The sequence below is a fragment of the Anthonomus grandis genome, chromosome 12 (genome assembly GCF_022605725.1).
Source record: "Anthonomus grandis grandis chromosome 12, icAntGran1.3, whole genome shotgun sequence".
NCBI lineage: Eukaryota > Metazoa > Arthropoda > Insecta > Coleoptera > Curculionidae > Anthonomus > Anthonomus grandis.
In genome coordinates, this window is record NC_065557.1 from 16,080,012 (window position 1) to 16,099,768 (window position 19,757).

Here is a 19,757-nt window from a genome sequence, read left to right on the forward strand (position 1 = left end):
TTGAAAAGCTAAAAAAAGATACACTAACGTTTCTTAGTCACTTAATCCTCTTGATCAAGTAATTTGACTGCTACGTTGCCAAAGATAAATACATCTTTAGGACAGCATTTTTAATGCTTACAATGTATGCAGAGCTTTCGGGTAAAATTAACCAAATAAATTTAAGCAACATATTTAATTTAAAATTAAATGAATGGATCATAAATAAACCCAAAAATACATCGAAGATATTAATTATTTAGAAAATGTATGTGTATGTAAATGTGTATGTAACAAGGCATCCTTTTGGCGCAACTTACTCAGGCAATACTCTTTAACTATTTCTTATTATTTTTTTAAATAAAATAATATATTATCATAATAAATAATTGGGCAAGCAATAAAGACCCAAAGGATTAAAAAATTTTAAATTCCCAAAATTATCCTATATTACTTTTTAAAGAATATTTTGTAATAAATGTATAAATGCAAGCTAATATTTCAATCGCCTATACTTACCTAATATAATATAAATTATAGTATAAACCTATGATAAATTAGCTTACATCATATGGCATTTTCATAATCTAAAAATAATCAATAAAGCCTATAATAAATTCATTGCATTAAGTATTGACAAGATACGCATATCAAAAAAATTCTTCACTAAAAAGTGCAATAAAAACGTCTTAGATCTTAATCTTTTAAAATTGATTTTAAATCCATAAGCTTTCGGAAATATTTCTGTAACACTATCGAGATGTATATAAATATGGCAAAATTAGTAATATTAGCAAGTGAATCCAGACTGCCAATATGAAGGTTATCGTGGTTATCTTTGGACTCCTGGCTTGTGCATTTGCCGTGCCCGTAGAAGATGTAAGTATAAGAACTGCTTAATAAATAACCGTATACTTATAATAAAAATGTAATATATTCTTAGGTAGAAACAGTTCTGCAACCCTTGGACATATGGCTAGATGCAATTCCTGGAATGGTTCCAGAAAGTAGGCAGCCTTCCAGTAGGGTCATAAATGGTCGCGATGCTCCTCCAGGATCATTTAAGTACCAAGCTGGAATTATTATCAATGGAGCTGGATTCTGCGGTGGTTCTTTGATTAGAGCTAACTACATATTAACTGCTGCTCACTGTATAGATCAGTAAGTTCATATCTTATTATTTTCACACATTTAATCGTCATATAGGGTAATAATTTAGCACCAGTCCAGGAATTATTATGTTTTTTTCTAATATAGGGCAATATAACTCTTAAAACATACAAGGAGTGCATGTTTTTAAAATTTAATGATTTTTAATTTTTATAATATTTTTCACTTAGCATCATGCCATGTTTACAGTTCAGGAAAATTAAATTAGTTGTCAAGGAAACACTTAGAAACACCCCTGGTTGCTATTTTCCCGTAATACTTCTTTCACGTAATAAAGCACTCTATATTTTCACCCCAAAGTGTATTTAAAAAAATATAATTTGTACACGTTCCCGCTTACTTTTGCTCCAAAAACATCATTTAGAAACTTGTTATTTTTAATTTGCCAAAAAAAAATAAATTTTTAGAAACTCAAAACAAAGTATACTTATACAGGGTGTTTCGATCATATTACAAACTTCTAGGGTAGATAGAAAAAAGAAAAAAAAAGAAAAGAAGTATGTTAGGGAGCTTGAGCTCTTTAAAGATAACCTTTGAAAACTAGTTTTCATTTTATAGCTTCGGAACTACCTTAGCCACCGCAACCAATTTTGGGATATAAATTATTGTTAGTGCGTTTATTCTTTTGAACCTACTAAACACAACTAATTTTAACTAGAGCCGAGGACACCAGGGGGATATTTGGTAAATTTAACCTCATGTCTCAAGACTTCAACTCTTGTATGAGATTATGATGCTCCTATGCCTTTTGCCCAAAAAAGATGCTCTCAGCAATAATCGCTAAATATCATCGTTTTGTAAAAATTGACTAAAAGTAAATTAAGATGCAGCACCAGAATTAATTATTTCATTAATAATGTTAAACTTCATTTACTGAAAAGCGATAGTGCATGTTAATGAGGTTCGAGAAATAATTAGGATTGAAATTCTAACTTTCTGCTAGACGTCCTACAATACTGTGCAAGTCATTTTAAAAATTATATAAATTTATATCTACCCTATCGAAAATTCAATTTACCCAACATCCCCTTTGGTTCGCACGCCCCTGGTTAAAATAATTTTTGTTTAACCTAACAAGGTACTAACAATAATTTATGTCTCGGAAATTGGTTACGGTAGCTAAAGTAGTTCCGAAGCTATAAAACAAAAACTAGTTTTTAAAGGATATCTTCTAGCTCCCTGAAGAAGCATTTTCGGACTCATGTTCATATGAACTTTTCTTTTGTTTTGACGTTTTTTGTCTACCCTAGATGTTTGCAATATGACAAATGGAACTCCCTGCATGATAAATGTATATGTATCTAAGTAAGCATGTAAACCCATCCCTTTCATCGCTTTTTAATTTGTTTTTAAATTTGGACGAGTTTTAGGGATATACACTAAGCAGAAACTACTTTTTACTAATGATGTTATAATTGAATGGTGCCTGGTTCCTATTAAAAGTATATTTAAAATTGTAACACTACTTAAAAGTTTTTTTGTTATTAAAAGCTTAAATTCTCTAAGAATTGCATTAAATCTCTAATTTAATTATCTAAAAGTTGGCGTTAACAATAATCTATTTTCTTTGATTCGAACGGCATTAATCAGACATTTAAAAATATCTATCTGCTATGTTTTTACAATGTTCCAATAATAATATTTTTATGGAACTAGGCCCAATACCTCTATAAAATCCATTTTGAATTACAGAGGTTATAATTTCTTTCAAAAAATTTCACATTTTGTAATAATTAAATTAATCAATATGTAAGAGCACTTATCAGACGTTCAACCTTCATAATATTCCAATATATGCAATTTATTCTTCTAATTTTTGAACTTTACCAATCAAATTTTATTAGCTTTAGCATAACAAAATTATATAATTTTTGTAATAATTTTTGATTAGTCATTATATTTAAAATACATAGTCAAATTGATGAATAATGAATAATGATCAATGACAAAAAAGCTTGGACCTGTGGTTTTTATTACCATACATTCTTTTTGATATCTGATGATCAAGAAGATTACTTAAAAGAAACATATGAAATTGTATTTGTGCGAGAGATTAGATATATAGAAAACATATATGTCTCCTATTCTTTATCTTATTCTTTATATTGACGACCACGGTTACATAAATAATAAATATATGTAAAATTAATGCAGTTTGCGATTTATACGACTGGTCTAAATGTCTTGTCTTGGCTTTTTATTTAGTAGAGCTATACGTGAATTTGTACGTGTCAATTATATTTTTATTATTGAAGTTTAGTTAGAAGTTCTATTTTTTGAACAAAATATTTTTTTATTGGTTTTACAGATAGCGTCGATAATATTTAACAGAAAATGTTGGTATTTACATTTCTTTATTAAACTATGATCAAATACGTCCAGACTATAATAATATAATATGCGGCTTTAGAAGCCAGAAAATAGATGATCATTGACGCAACTATAAATAATTAATTCAACCTTAATAAGAAATGAAAGACTGATGAATGCTCTTAATTATACTTTAAGGGCTACCGAAACCCAAGTAATCTTAGGCCACCATGTCATCCAAGAAGCACTTAATACTCACCAGGTAATCGTATCGAGAAGACATTATGTTCATCCCGGATGGAACCCTAACGTACTGCAAAATGATATTGCTCTTATCAAGCTGCCTAATAAGGTCGACTTAAACAATCCCACCATTGAAATTATTCAATTAGCTTCTAAAAGATCATCAGACTTCGCAAATGCTAATGCAGTACTTTCTGGTTGGGGTATGTTATTGCTTAGAAAAAAATCATGAATTGGAAATATAATAAAATACTTTCAGGTAGAACTAGTGATGCCAGCAACACCATTGCTAATCGTCTTCAAAACGTCAACTTAGAGGTGCTGAGTAACCTTAGATGTCGTCTGGCCTTTTTGGGTCAAATAGTTAACGATGACCACGTATGTACTTCTGGATCCGGTCCACAGGGCAATGTTGGGGCTTGCAATGGTGATTCTGGTGGCCCATTGGTCGTTGACAATAAACAAATTGGCGTTGTTTCCTTTGGAATGGTCAGATGTGAAGCTGGATTCCCCACTGTCTTTGCTAGAGTGTCATCTTATGAAGATTTCATTGAAACTACAATTGCTCTCACTTCATAAGCTTTAAGTGCATATCTAACTATTAAAATTCATTAAATTTGCAACTGGTAGTTTTTCTTAATGTAAGTTACACTAAAACTTTAACAATATGTGCCTATGAATTAGGAAAAAATTTAGTGATAGATTATGAAATTTTTGTTCTCTAGGCCAAATTTCACTTGAAAAAAAATTCTCCATCTTGGTAAAGAAAGACATCGATCACTAATTACAATAGTATCGCAACTTTCAGTAATTATTTTACATTTTTTATTCTCTTTTGAAACTTGCAGTTAAGGAGTACAAACAGTTATCAACAAACAAACAATTTTTTTTCAAATAAGTCAATTAAAAAAAAATCTAATGGGTTTAAATTAAGCTATTTAACTGGATACTTTATAGGTTTTTCCATCGCTTTATCAATCTATTTAGATATTTGTTATTTTTCACTGAATTAACAAAATATAGACCAGGAGCTCCATCTTATTGAAGATGTATTTTTTAAAACATTGCCGATTTTCAATGACTTAAATAATTACAGGATGAATAGCATTTTCTGACACATTTACATTCGTCATTTAAAGTTTGATGATTTATCCAATTCCTTCGTTTGGTTAAAGGGCTGCCCATATATCAACTTTTCCAGGATAAATAAAATCTATTTATATCGTCTTCAGGTAGCTTTTAATTTTTAAGAATATTGCTCTTAGGAACATGGGGGGACAAACAAACGTGATATGGTTTCAGAAAAAAATGGAGGACCATTTGGTATATAGGTCCAGCACATTTGCCTGATTTGACGTTATTAGACTTCATAATATTCAAAGAATATGCTAAAACAAGACTAACCTGAAAATAAACACTTAATGATATTAGATCAGCCGCATCTGAAATGTTGAGTAACTTAAGAGAAAAAAAATATTTAAGATTGTAATGTTGCCAAATTTTTATTACGAGCTCTTAGAACATTTCCACTAATGACAATATATTTGTTTTAATCATCATGGAATAAACATATTTAATAGTTTTTGGAAATGTTTTTGTTTATTTCTCTAAACCAATAAACTAGTCAAGTTGAAGTGGCTGATTCGTCAAGCTTGGAGATCAGTAAATAAAAGTTCAAATATATTTACATTACCTGATGTTTTGCTAAATATATTGGATTAAATGATTACAATATGTTAATTTCATAAGATTCTATAATCAAAAATTGAAAAAAAGAGATTAAAAAAATAGATACTAGCCTAAAGTTCGTTTCAATTTAAAATTAAAAATTTGATATTGCGGAGGGTTGTTGGGTGGGGTCAGAAATAAAACAGAAACCTGTTTACCTAAATGTCGACGTTTCGACTTATATTAAGTCATCCTCAGGACACTAAGTCTAGGTTTCTTAAGTTATAATTAACACTATTTGTTAACACTACATTGTTGATTCTAGTTTGCCCACAATAACACCTACAATTTAACCCATGTTAAAAATAATTCTACGCTCCTATTTTAATTATAACTTAAGAAACCTAGACTTAGTGTCCTGAGGATGACTTAATATAAGTCGAAACGTCGACATTTAGGTAAACAGGTTTCTGTTTTATTTCTGACCCCACCCAACAACCCTCCGCAATATTGAAGATATTGGGTCACAAACACGAAATTGAAATTAAAAATTTGAAACATCACGACTAAAACTTTAACTATAACGTTAAAGTTTTTGGCTTGTGGTACAATTTTATATTCTAGTGTCTCAAATTTTGATCTCCTAATTTTAAATGAACCATTTTTTCGTTTCAAACCGGTTGTTACTGACATTAATTTTTTCAACCAATTTTAATGACACTATATAAGTGCATTATATCCGTGAAGTATATATACAGTATCCCGAATTGAATGTCCAAACCTTAACAGTGAAACCTGTGTTCATAAAAAGCCTTGATTTTCTTTATAAACATATCGAGAAATAGTTCGTTTTTGAAATACCCGGTGTTTAAGTTTCGAGAAGAAAAATATTTTTTAGTCAGAACACTTTTATTCATTGAGATATTTTTATGAAATTTGGCATGACTTTAAAGTAAAAATGGCATTTATTGATCTAAAAGATTTTTAAAATTTTTATCAGTGATGTCTGTTCGCAATTTTTAATTTAATATTCTTGAACAATTTTATACGCCACTGTTTTCTTATAGAAACCAAAATTATTTTTTAAGTCTTTCTTCGGTTTGAAGCAAATTTAATTATCTGCCTTTTTTCATAAGATGTAAGGTTTCTAAGTGAAGTAATAAAAGCCATTTTTATTTTGGCGTAGCTAAAATTTCCATTATTGTTCATTTCAGTAATAATTCTGTTCTGTCGAATCTTGGTATGCCATCATTGTATTTTTGTGACAACTGAATATTTGCTAAGTTCGTACATCTGTTTAAAGTACGACAGATGAGTTTTTAGTGTAAATAACGTTTGGCTATATTACCCTTTATACGAAGAGTTTCTATCAGACTCATTAAAGGTTTCAAAAAGGTGTTATTCAGTAACTTTCAGTGCTAATATTTATAAATATGTTTGCTTGAAACACTGAAAGACTAGAATTAGTAAACAACAACTTTATTTGAGTTCAACATGTGCACAGGGGCAAGGGAGGTGTTTTGTTCACAAACATATTCATCGAGTCTCTGTTGTCAAGTTTACAGACATTTTCAAAAGAGGAAAGTTTCAGCTATATATCAACGCATATAATAATATTAATTTAACTTATTGGTATAGATTTTGGATTAAAAGTAGAAATAGATATATCTTATTCTAAGCACAAAAATGACATCTTCAAAGCAAAAAAAATTATTAACATGCTTATTGCTTAAAACAGCTTCTAAAAAATTTGGAATGGAACAGCGCAAGCAAAAACTGATGTCATCTTGCGAAATATCATCTTGTCAAACGGATTTGTATTTGCATTCGACATTTGTGAAGTTCTGTGTTTTTTCTTTAGTTTTTGGTTGAAAAAGGAAAAAGGTCTCATTTGAGTGTTTTTGTAAACTGTTACGATGGTAAAACCTTATGCCGTTTGTCCTGCGCCATAGAAAAAAGGTGATTCAAGCCGGTATTTTCACAAGTAAATACCGATACTGTCATAACATCATGATACTGTCATCATAAAAGTAAAATAATAAAAACTTATTAAGAAATCTGTAATAATTATAAAATATTTAATTTCCATTAAAATGCTTTTTATTAGATAGGTACCTTTGTTGTAATGATGTACATTAAAAAAATGTATAAAGAGTTCATAAACGGAAATATTGTTACTAATTTAAAACATAATTTACTATTAATAAATATTATCATGTAAATATTTTTTTACGACGTCATTGGTAAAGATTCCTTGTGTTGATGGAATCAGCAATGCGATTAAGCGGCGTTGCGATGTTGTTGCCTTATTATCTAAGATAGGGAAGTTATCTGCATTCATTTAACTTTGAATATTGACTTCTTTATAGATTATGTTTATCATATTTTATTAAAGGAACAGTAGTATTGTTTCATACCTGTCCAAATAAGTAACTAATTTTTATGGTATTATGAATTATAAAAAGCTAATTCTAGCCTTTCAATGTTCTAAGTATGTTTGAGAACGATAAATATTAATCCTATTTAGAACAGCTCAAAATTTACAAGTCAACGCAAATTTTAAAAATAAGATTCATTGCGGTTTGAAAAAAGATCATAGGAAGCCATTCTACATATGGCTAGCTTTAAACTTACAACCTAGTAATGCCAATAAACCCACCAGTTTTTGTAAGTGGTTTTTGCGCCAATTAGAGCAGAACGAGAACTTTTGGAAAAAAAATTATGCGCTGCTAACCTACTTTTACTCAAAGCGGCTTAGAAAATTACCACAATTTATGGATTTGGAGCATTTCAGCAACAATTTCTGTTAATGTTTGGTGTGGTGTAATAAATGAAATTTTTTGTGGACCTCATATTCTACTACCACGCCTAGATCGAGAATTGTTTAATGATTTCCTTTACAAAACATTCCCCTAAAATGGTTCTGGATTCATACAGATGTGAATCTAAGCTGACGTGCATTTTGCCATGGTAAATCGTGTGTAGATAAATATTAATAATCCAGAACGGTGAATTACACGATTAGAAGCTAGCGCCTGGCTATCGCGTTCCCCTGACCTAGCCCTGTCAACTTTTTTGTGTGGGATTATTTGACAAAATCCAGTTTATTCGAGACAAGTTCATACAAGAAAAGAACTGATGCTAAGAATAGAACAATCCTGTGAACAATCCTGTGAAGTGCAGATGCCAAAATTGTATCAAAGTTAGAGGAGCTTATTTCCAATAATAATTATTGGAAATTTTAGAGACCACATTAACCGTCATTCTTTTTATTGTGAAATTATTTGCAGGCTTAATTATTAACGAATTGTTTGTAAAATGAAGTAGTACCTTTGAAATCAAATAATTTATTATTACCGGTTTACCACTAAAATCAATAATAATGAAAATGTTAACTAAGCTATACACAAAATGATTTTTACTCGAAAATCTCACATCGTGCAAAAAAAGGCAAGGAATCAAATTTGTTTTGCTCCAAACTAAATAAAGGTTTTATATTTTTTTTTAGAAAAAGGAGTGGCATATTTGTTCAATTATGTTCAATTGTAACTAATGAAAAACTTTAAAAATCTTTAAAAATTATATTTTGTTACTTTGTACCAAAGTAGTGTACCAAATTTCATAAAAATATCTTAAATAATAAGAGTTATGCTAAATAGTAATGAAACAAACAGTCACAAGTCTCAAATTTAAAAGTTATGGATAAAAAACATTATCTGCTATTAAAACTTTAACACCCTGTATTTTGGAAACGAAGCGTTTCTCGATATATATTTCTTAAGAAAGTTAGGGACGTATTGAACGTTTTTAATCACTATATACTATATTTTATTAAATTACACTTATGTATACATTCCAGCAGAAACCTGAAAATAATGGACTATATGGGTAACCCCTAGAGGGCGCGTACCCAGGTGGCGGGTAGGGGAATGCCTTCCAGATATGGGTGGTAGGAGGGAAATCAAATACCTCCCGCGGACCAAACAGGTGTGGGTGTCTGACTCCAGAGGAGCGACCCAAAACAGCGTCTGACCCAAAGTGGGCGGCTGAAACCAAAACTGGCCAACCCGCTAGGCAAGCGTGGCCTTTTAATGCCAAAACCCTTCCAATCTTGAACTCTAAAACAGATATACCCCAGGCGAGTAGAGTGAAAAATTCAGAATCTCGCACTGATAAGTCAGGCCGCCTCATGGATTCTGGTGGAGGCAAAAACTCAATAAACCCAAACATCAACCCCGCTTCAAAGATCGAAATCAAAATTGCTACGTATAACACCCGCACTATGACATCAAAGGAACACCTTGAGATCCTGGAAAATGAACTAGAGCATATCAAATGGGATATAATTGGCCTAAGTGAGACTAGACGTCAAGGAGAGAGTGTGACCACCCTTACGTCTGGACACCTATTATATCAGAAGAACGCTGACAGAAACTCACATATTGGTGGAGTGGCGATCATGATAAACAAAAAACTAAAACACCTAGTCACTAAAACGGAGGCTGCTTTAAACAGAGTAATATACATTATATTAAAGATCAATAAAAGATGCTCCATGCAAGTAATCCAAGTATACGCCCCTACAAGCTCCTCTCCCGACCAAGAAGTCGAACAATTTTATTAAGACATCCAGAAAGCTCAAAGGTCGGAAAACGCCAAGTTTCAAATCATTATGGGAGATTTTAACGCGAAAATCGGCCGGAAAAACGAAGACGATCCACCAAATATAGGATCATATAGTATAGGAAACCGAAACTACAGAGGAGAAATGCTACTAGAATACCTCCAACATCAAAATACTGTTTGAACACCTTTTACAAAAAACCCCACCAGAGAAAGTGGACTTGGAGAAGCCCGGACGGACAAATAAAAAACGAAATTGACTATATAATTTCCAACAGACGAGACATATGCCAAGATGTGTCCGTCTTAAACTCTTTCGATACAGACAGCGACCACCGATTGGTCCGAACAAGATTGCTAATCAACACTAAAGCTGAAAGGAAAAAGATGGTTCAAAAAGAAAACTATCCAACCACTGAAACATTGATGTCAAAGGTAGACGAATACCAAACTATTCTAGAAGCTAAACTGCACAACTTAAATTACCTGAAGAAAATGGAACTGGACGAGCTATCAACAACCATAACGAGCAGTATCCAGGTAGCAACAAAGAAAATTTGCTGTAAGTACAAAGTAAAAAAACCTTACAAACTAAGCCCAAACACACTGAAGCTAATAGACCAAAGGAAAAGAACTGCCAGAGACTCAAATGAATACAGGGAGATATGTAAAACAATAAACAAAGAATGTCGAAAAGACCTAAGATCTCATAATAATCAGCTAATAGAAAGAGCTATTAAAAAAAACTCAAACATGAAAGTACTCAGGTCAAATATGTCTGGAGGAAGGAAAACACTTTTTAAAATAAAAAATAAAAATGGGGAAACGGTTACAGATAGACAAGGTGTAATAAATGTCATTCAAGACTTCTACAAGGACTTGTATACATCAACCCTGCCTAAACCAAACACCGCCTGGCAAGAAATTCGGAACGTTGGGTCCGAAGATATACCAGAAGTAAACAGAAGCGAACTAAGAAAGGCCCTGAAACAAATGAAAAATAGGAAAGCACCTGGAGAAGACCGACCGCGTTACCGCTGAGATGCTAAAAATGGGAGGAGCAGCGCTTGAGCATGCCCTTTGTCTTCTTTTAAACAAATGTATTAGCGAAGAGAAAATACCGGAATCCTGGCAAAATGCCGAGGTTGTTTTAATCTTCGAAAAAGGGGACAACACTAATATTGCAAACTATCGACCGATCAGTCTTCTTTCACACTTGTACAAGCTTCTCACAAAAATTTTGATCAACCGACTGACAAATAAACTTGACTTCTATCAACCAATCGAGCAAGCAGGATTCAGGAAGAAACTTAGTACAAATGACCATCTACAAACCGTCCGTACTCTAATAGAGAAATGCTCCGAGTATAACATAACTCTGCACATGGCGTTCGTCGATTACGAGAAGGCGTTCGATTCTGTCGAGACCTGGGCTGTCCTGAACGCAATGGACGAGGCAAGAATTGACACAAGATACTCTAAACTTATAAAACACATCTACGACAACGCAACACTACAAGTGACCATTCTACAAAGAAGCATCAACAAATAAGATCAAGATAGAAAAGGGGATCCGCCAAGGAGATACCATATCCCCTAAGCTCTTCACGATGGCACTGGAAAGCTCGTTTAAAAAGCTGCCATGGGGAAATAAAGGTATCAACATAGATGGAGCTCGACTAAGTCACCTTCGATTTCTTGATGATGATTGTTGTCATTAGTGTTAATATCAACGAGCTAAAATATATGTTGGAAGAACTGCAAGAAACATCAAAACAAATCGGACTCAAGATAAATCTAAACAAAACCAAAATAATGGGCCACGCTGTCAGACTGGGAAAACAAAACCAAATAGTCGAAATATTCCGGAGAACAAGACTTAGCTGGGCAGCATTCGGAAGACTAGGCTTGCATATTACCCGTTACAACGTATGAACTCGAGACGATGACACTGACAAAGAGGAGCGCAGAAAGACTCAGAACAACCAAGAGAGCCATGGAGCGCGCCATGCTGGGAACTAGCTTAAGAGACCACATTAGAAACGATGAGATTCGAAGAAGGACAAAGGTAACGGATGTTATGAGAAGAGTAGCCGAACTAAAATGGAGATGGGCAGGTCACGTGGCAAGGGGAAACCCATCTAGATGGACTAACAAAATCATGCAATGGCGCCCAAGAGCCACAAAAAGAAATGCGGGAAGACCACCAACGCGGTGGCGGGACGACATCCAACGAATAGCAGGGAGAAACTGGCTCCAAACTGCCCTAGATAGACAAACATGGAAAGCACTGGAAGAGGCCTACATTCAGGAGTGGATAGATACAGGCTAGAGAAGAAGAAGAAGAAGAAGAGAAGATGGGTAATTAGGTAGTATTCTGAGAATATTTGTACAATAATTGATAGAAGAAATCAGGAATTTTAGAAATAAGAGGCTGGTTTTTATTTATTTTAATTATTAACATATAAAGCGCTTATTCGACTTTACCATCTTTAGTGTAAGATTATTACCTGTTGTACACATATATTCCTCTTTCATGGAAGCCACACATTTAATACAATTTAACACATCAAAGAAGGTTAAAACACAAATCAAAAAAATAAAATATCGATGACAAAATTGTTACAGTTGCACCAAGGCGTAATTTTTTGTGAATATTACAAGTACATCAAGGTATGAGTTGAGTTATTAATAAAAAATCACTAAATTTTTTAAATTTGGATTCTTATTGAAAGTAACGTAACGAGAGTCATATTGTGTTATCTACGTTTAATTTTAGATGAAGGCTTATTAGTTTGAAAAATTATATCTAACGCAAAGTTTTCCAAATCTATATCTTTGAATTTCACATTCACATTATGAGTTTTTAATAAGTTTGAGGAAAGTTGATTAGCATCACACCAAGTCTTGGTCTTTTTAATGCCGACAACGATAATGTTTTGTACTTTTATACTTTTGTATCATTGTCAGTGATCAGTGATAGACTGCAAAACATTATCAATCAGTATCATGAAATAGTGTCATCAGTGATCAGCATAAGGATCACATGTATTATGTCTGAAAAATGGTCCAATCTTTCCATATTTAATCATTAATGTAAATCAAGAAGATTGTTGGGCAAAATTCAGCTTTTTTAAAAACCAATATGATTTCTAGAAAATGATAATCGATATTGTTTTAGAATAGGTCCCGTGACATAAGTATTCCATTTATAAATTATTTTGTTTTCATGTAGAAACATTTTTAACTGAGTCTTAGTTGCAAAAGTTTATCTTAAATAAGTTAATTATTTTTGTTTTATTTGTTTGAAAAATCACCAGCTTTTTCCATCATAATAAATTAAGTATATAGCTAAAAGATATATAGTATGTAACATCATTTTAAAAAAATATTACATTACTATATTTTACTGAAACTAATATGCTGAACGACCAAAGACGGCATCTCAAATTAACATAATAATACACTCATTGGTCATGAATATAAATATTCATTTAACGTCACTGAAAACATTGAAATCGGGGATTTTTGTTGGGATCAAATATTTGTAATATATAGTAGTAACATACCAAATTTGGAACTTGTGATTAATCCCAGTACCTTATCTTTTTACTTAAAAGAGCAGAACATTGCAACTAAATTCATACTTCTAAACTTATTCTAATATTATTAACACGTCAATATTTCAAAATGATAAAGACTTTAATTGTATTTTGTATGACATTATTGTCATTAGCCAGCTGTATACCGATCCTAGTAGAAGACGAAGAAGGCCATCAGTATTACTTATCTCCGATAGAAGAGAGCATATTAAGCAGACATAGAAGGTAAGTCTTTTTATTAACACTAGCAAAATTATATCAGGAATAGAATTAAACGTGTAATATAACCAAAGTCTATATATTTTAACAAGTTGAAATATATATATTTGATATTACTTAAGCATATAAGTATGACTACAAAACCCTAAGGAAGAGTGCACTATCTTTAGCTATTAAAAACAGCAAAAACCAAAATATTCAACATTTTCCACATTTGACAATCAACGCACCTTTATAAACATAAAGAGAGAGTTTTAAATTGCTTAAGTTTAATTTAATTTAACTATCTTTTTTTAGATTTAGGCCGTGGTCACATTAAGTAAAGCATAGTATACAAACATTCACTAGTTATGGTCTGGTAGTATCAATATTGTGTCTCTATAATTTGCTCTATATAATTTTGAGTGTATAGTTTGGATGTGTGGCCAATTTTTAGGTTCATTTTTAAAACCTTAAAGCGTCGATATTTTAGTTATTATATGTATTTAAGCGAACGCTGTGCCAAGATGTTAACAAACAATGCTCTTAAGTAAAGTTTATTTGAAGGATATTTTTTACTTTTGCTAAGAATAATTTAAGGTAGCCATTTTTGCAAAATTTATAGATATTTTGAGTTTTGTTTTCAATGCACCACCCCACATTTACATACCGTACGGTAAGTGTGGTTTTGGTTCTATCAGAGACGTATCAAGATAATTGATATCAAAGTATTTTTTTAGCTCTTCTAACTTTCCAATAAAAGATTTTAATTTTTTTTTAATTTATTATTTAGCTACTGAACTATTACAATACTTTACCTAAATCAGTTTTCATTGCTTTCTTTAGAAATTTTTACCATGCTACTTCAATCGTCTGCAAAACAAAGGATTTTTCCAGCGGAGTTAACATAAATAGTCCATTTATATACATATTAAGTAGAATGAGCGCCAAGACAGTTCCTTGAGAACACCTATCTCTGTGGAAACTTCTGTACTTTGATGATCCTCAAGTTGTATACACTTTATTCTTTGTGATGTGTCGCTCTCAAGTAGCTTAAGTAGTATATACTACTTAAGCTACTCAAAATAGTGCGATTAACGGTATCAAAGGTCTTGGCCAAATCTATTAATACACATTTAATTTTTGTCCTTTATGTATACTTGAGTGAAAAGTAGTAAATAGGTTGGTCAAGTGATCCTCGGACACCCCCTCTTAACGCATACTAATCGATTTTATAAAGTTTTTCCAAAAACCTTACTAACGGCGCTTAGAATAGATATTGGTCGATAATTATTTATACATTATTCTGATCCTGACTCGTGAAATGGTTTGGTCACAGCTTTTTTTCTTTTAGCAAATTTCTAGAGACTTATTTATTAAAAAAAAACAAATGCTTGGTTAGAAATTGTTTATTATATTTTAATATTTCACTCCGTAAGGTGGTAACTTTCCATTCTTTAGCGCACCTATTGTTTTATCAATCTCTATTTTATTTGTTGGAAGCTAGAATAGGCGTACATTTATTTTTGGTACAGAGAAATTAATTTTTTTTATTTTTTTCGCAGTTTTTTTCTTAATTTTATTAATATAAGTATTAAAGTGTTTTGCTTCGAGTTTTTTGCCGCTTTCAATCTGTCCATTTATATCAATATTTTTTATACCAGGTTTCTCCAAAGTATATTAGATCTATCTACAATCAAGAATAGAAATAATGAAAACATTTTTCAGTCCTTAGAAATCAGCAACTGTTTTCTAATTTTGTTTATATTTGTAAGTATATTAATAACAATATTTATTTATATTTCTGCAAAGGAATGGCATCATGGTTAAATTATATCTTAGTCTAATTATACACAGTGTGTATGCGTTAGGTATTCCTGTAAAAACATTATTTTTGAAAGGAAATGTTTTCTTGTTGTTCTTATTTTGGTTATATTTTAATATTTTTTTTATTAAAATCGTTTTCTATTTATGTACTTCCTTTTTAATTCTTTTTCTGTATAAACTCCGAATATTTACAGATAATATAAATTTTGATTTTATCTTACCATTTATTGTTTTAAATTTGGATGTTATTTGATTAAAGTTTTTCGGAAATGATCCCTCTTTTAATGACATAATAATTAGGTACACTCATATGAAAAAACATATAAATCAATAAACAAATATGTTTATCCTCATTAGTGTTTAATTAATGAATAATTTTTAAAATAATATTGTAATAATGAGAATATCATAATGGGTATATCATCGACATTACAAGTAAAGTGTTTTGTTTATTAATATTATAGTATTCTTTTACTTTAAGTGCATTTTTAACAACCATGACCATAGTAATTGTTAACGGTTATACATTTAAAACTATACGCTGTCTGTATTTAAAGTATATACAAAATCTTATGCGTTTAAATTTACATTTCTTAAAATTAAAATTAACATTGTATATAATTTCTAATCTGCTTGCAATAATTTAAAAGTAAATGTAGTTGAAAATACAAACTTATTTCTATTATAAAAACAACCTTCTGCTTTATTTTAAATCTCTTTTTATTTTTGTAAAGCGTTCATTGTATAATTTTCCAAAATTGCTGTCTTCTATTTTCTAAGTTGTCCGAATATTCCAAATTTATCCATTTAAAATTAATGTTAAAGCAACAATAAAATGTTAATACTTGTTTTTTAATATTTATAATATAATTTTAATTCAGTAATCATATAACATCAAATTATTATTATAAAATTAGAATTTAGTCTTAAATCAAATTTCGTTTTAAATCAATATTTCGTTTGCCTTACAACTAAACTAATAGGCACTCAATAAAACGTCTTGGATAAAGAATATTAATTAATAAAGATTCTTTGTTGTCATTGACCATTGTCTAAAGACCCACTCCAATGCAATACCTTTGATTGGGAATATTCACGTGATAGAGATTGGCCACAACATGCTTTTGAAAGATTAGTTAAATAAAAGGTTCTTGTCTTGAAATAAAAATGTTTGAATTTATTTTTTTTTATTTTAATTAAAACAGTTATAGAAATAAATGTGACTTTACACTTCATATTCGCCCCATACTCTTTCATGAATTTTTTAACAATAAAAAAATTAGATCTTCTTTTGGTAATTGTGCAAATAAATAGACTTAATAATAAATAGAGGACAACAAATGTCGCTTCGGGATTAAATTTTTACAGTTTTCTTCTGTAGTATTTCCAATGCCTTCAATAATATTTCTAATGCAGTCAAGAAAATAATCATTAAATGAAGTAGGTTTTTAATTTATTTTTCGCATAAACTTGAAACCCACTTAAATTAAAATTCATATTTATATAATATTATTCTGTTTGGTGCAACTTACCTCTGTTTTAACATTAGCATTGACTATTACTAATTTTATTTATGTAATTTCGATATACCTCATTTCTTTTTAAAGCACCTACTATAGTATAATAAAACTACTGTATTACTTATGCTTTATTAAAATTAATTAAGCCAAGCTGATATACTCTCTTTTAGGGAAGAGCCAAAACTCCCAGGCCCTAATGACCCCAAAGCATTTGCAGAGTATAATGCAAATAAGCATTCGCAAGGTGGTAAATTTGTTTATCAAAAACCTGATGGTAATTATAAGATTTTTGAGAAGGATACTTCTTTTAGTAGTTGCTTGCAATAAAATTATAGGTTCGGGATTTAGTATTGGCCATGGTCATGCCAACGGAATGGGTCATACATGGAGCGTAGATGGCAAAGTGCCCGTGTATTCTGGAAAAAATGCGCTCGGGGACTATTCTTTTAACTTGGGAGCAGGTACTACTCAACACTATGGTGGATGGCCTGGAAATATGAATATGGACAAGAGAATTCACGGTGGATTTGTCCAAAGATTTTAAAATTTTGTATTATTATTAGTATTTCAAGATGTTGAAGAAATAAATTAGAACTTATGTATAATATTTAGACTTTATTAAAAACATTTGAATTATGGTATTAAGAATAAATAATATATGAACTATGAAAAATACTTGTGGTTTTTTGTCAGATCTAAATTTTTTTTTGATTTCCTAATTTTAAGTATTTATTTACTAATTTCAGGTTTATATTTTTACATATTTATTACTGGTAATACTTTCATATCACGACCTGTCTTTTCTACCTTTCTATTAATTTTCCATTTTGCTGCAAAATCGGAACCAAAAAGAAATTTAAAAATTTCAAAAAAGTCTTGTTACTCCCATAGCTGCTTGGCTTAATTGAGGTAAATAAATAAAGCTTCTTCTTTGCTGCGAATATGTTAAAAAGAGGTCTGTTAAAAGCCTGCCGCAATCTGATAATTCTGATATAAGTGCTTACTCGAGGTGTAGTTGCTGCGCCAAGTTGAGATTGCATGACAACCTGAAACTTATCTTTTCTAATGGAAGATTCAGGGACAATCAATTTGACAAATCTCTTCATTTAAAAGATAATTGTGGTAAATTTGCAGTCGCTATATATTTGTCCATAAGGCCACTTTTGTCTCTTGATTTAAATCTTTTAATAGATAATTGCTCGATCTAGATATAAGAGCTTTATAAAGCTCTGGAGCCTTCAATTTTAGTAATTCTGGATCCTCCCCAAAAAATTTCAAAAGTCTCACTCTTAAGGCCCTTTGTCTAGCCTGGTGGAACCATGTTTGGAGCGGATTCTAGCTTCTTTTCCTCTTTGCTCTCTAAAGAGAGAACTACGGGACTGACTATGACGCATTTTACTAGTACCAGGGAAAGAGCTTTGGCAAGAGTTTCGATTATTGTTATTGATCAAGATAGATCTTGACCTACTTCTTGAAGGGCGGGCAGATGCCTTTGGCCCACCCTTAGACAGAGAGGTGTGCCTTTTTGAGCCATCTTTCGATATAGGGTTGTAACTCCTTGAACATTTTTTGAATAGAGAGTTGTGACCCCTCGAGTTTGTCTAAAGACGAGCTACTTTGAGCAGTACTAGCTTATGATACCCAATGGTGAGAAGAGGATCTGGAATTATGTACGTGACGCTTTAATCTAGAAATTCGTTTTCTATGTTCTGCGCTTAAAATTAGTGGGAAATGTGTGGTTATTTCGCAAATTATACTTAGTAGGCAAATTAAAAAAGTGTTAATCGGGACTTCTTTTATCCCCATATTAACTAGTCCTCAATTTGTAATTTTTTCTATTTGTGTACTATAATTTATGAAATACCCATACATTCCCTAGATATACAGGGTGTCTCACGACGAATAGACGCGATCGATATTTCGGAAACTAATTTTTCAAAAATTTTGAAAATTTGGCAACATGGCACTGTCGAGGGGGGCTACACAACTAAAATATTTTGACAGTTGTGACGTTTCCGGTTATACCGGAAGTAGGTGTCAACTTTGTTATTTTAAATGGAACACCCTGTATATTTTTACTTTTTTGGCTTTTACGTGAAATTCTAAGTATATTTTGTGTATAATGTCCTATACCTAAGTGTAACCGTTTTTGACATATTTTTAATTTCATGTGAAAAACTATGTTTATAAGCCCTAACATAATTACCGATTACTCCCTTTTAGTAGCCTTTATTTATTGGTTAGTTTTGGTTTTATTTTAGAGGAAGGACCACTTTAAAAGACTATTTTAAAATTTGGCTAAAAAAAAGATACAGGGTGGTCAAAAACTAGCATTAAAAATTAAAATGAAAAAATCATTAAAAGTCAATTTTTTTAAATGGAAACCCCCTATTTTTATAATTTTTTCATAAAGATAATTAAAAATAAGGTTAACTTTATATAAGGTTATCTAGTCCAAAAATTGATAGTTTCCGAAATATTGGCAGTTTAAATTTGGCCTAATATTAAAAGCCGTATAATAACACGGCTCAAGGATTGTTGATTAGTTGGGCATGACGGTTGTCATAGTAACCGCTAAAAGCGGCAGTAAGATAATGGATTATAACAGAAATGTACA

At 31.2% G+C, this 19,757-nt stretch overlaps 3 protein-coding genes across 3 annotated transcripts; all 3 read left to right on the forward strand.

Moving 5' to 3' along the window:
* Positions 1-693: 693 nt before the first annotated feature.
* Positions 694-4,325, forward strand: LOC126742979 (brachyurin-like). The gene is made up of 4 exons (XM_050449876.1): positions 694-858; positions 923-1,140; positions 3,658-3,905; positions 3,962-4,325. The coding sequence occupies exons 1-4, from the start codon at positions 796-798 to the stop codon at positions 4,279-4,281; spliced, it is 849 nt and encodes a 282-aa protein (XP_050305833.1). The 5' UTR covers positions 694-795; the 3' UTR covers positions 4,282-4,325.
* Positions 4,326-8,287: 3,962 nt separating this feature from the next.
* LOC126743336 (uncharacterized) lies at positions 8,288-9,994 on the forward strand. The gene is made up of 2 exons (XM_050450372.1): positions 8,288-8,340; positions 9,358-9,994. Exons 1-2 carry the CDS (start codon positions 8,288-8,290, stop codon positions 9,992-9,994), a joined length of 690 nt encoding a protein of 229 aa, XP_050306329.1.
* Positions 9,995-13,543: 3,549 nt separating this feature from the next.
* LOC126743021 (uncharacterized) lies at positions 13,544-17,815 on the forward strand. Its single transcript, XM_050449943.1, has 3 exons — positions 13,544-13,820; positions 17,311-17,414; positions 17,476-17,815. Exons 1-3 carry the CDS (start codon positions 13,684-13,686, stop codon positions 17,682-17,684), a joined length of 450 nt encoding a protein of 149 aa, XP_050305900.1. The 5' UTR covers positions 13,544-13,683; the 3' UTR covers positions 17,685-17,815.
* Positions 17,816-19,757: the final 1,942 nt, after the last annotated feature.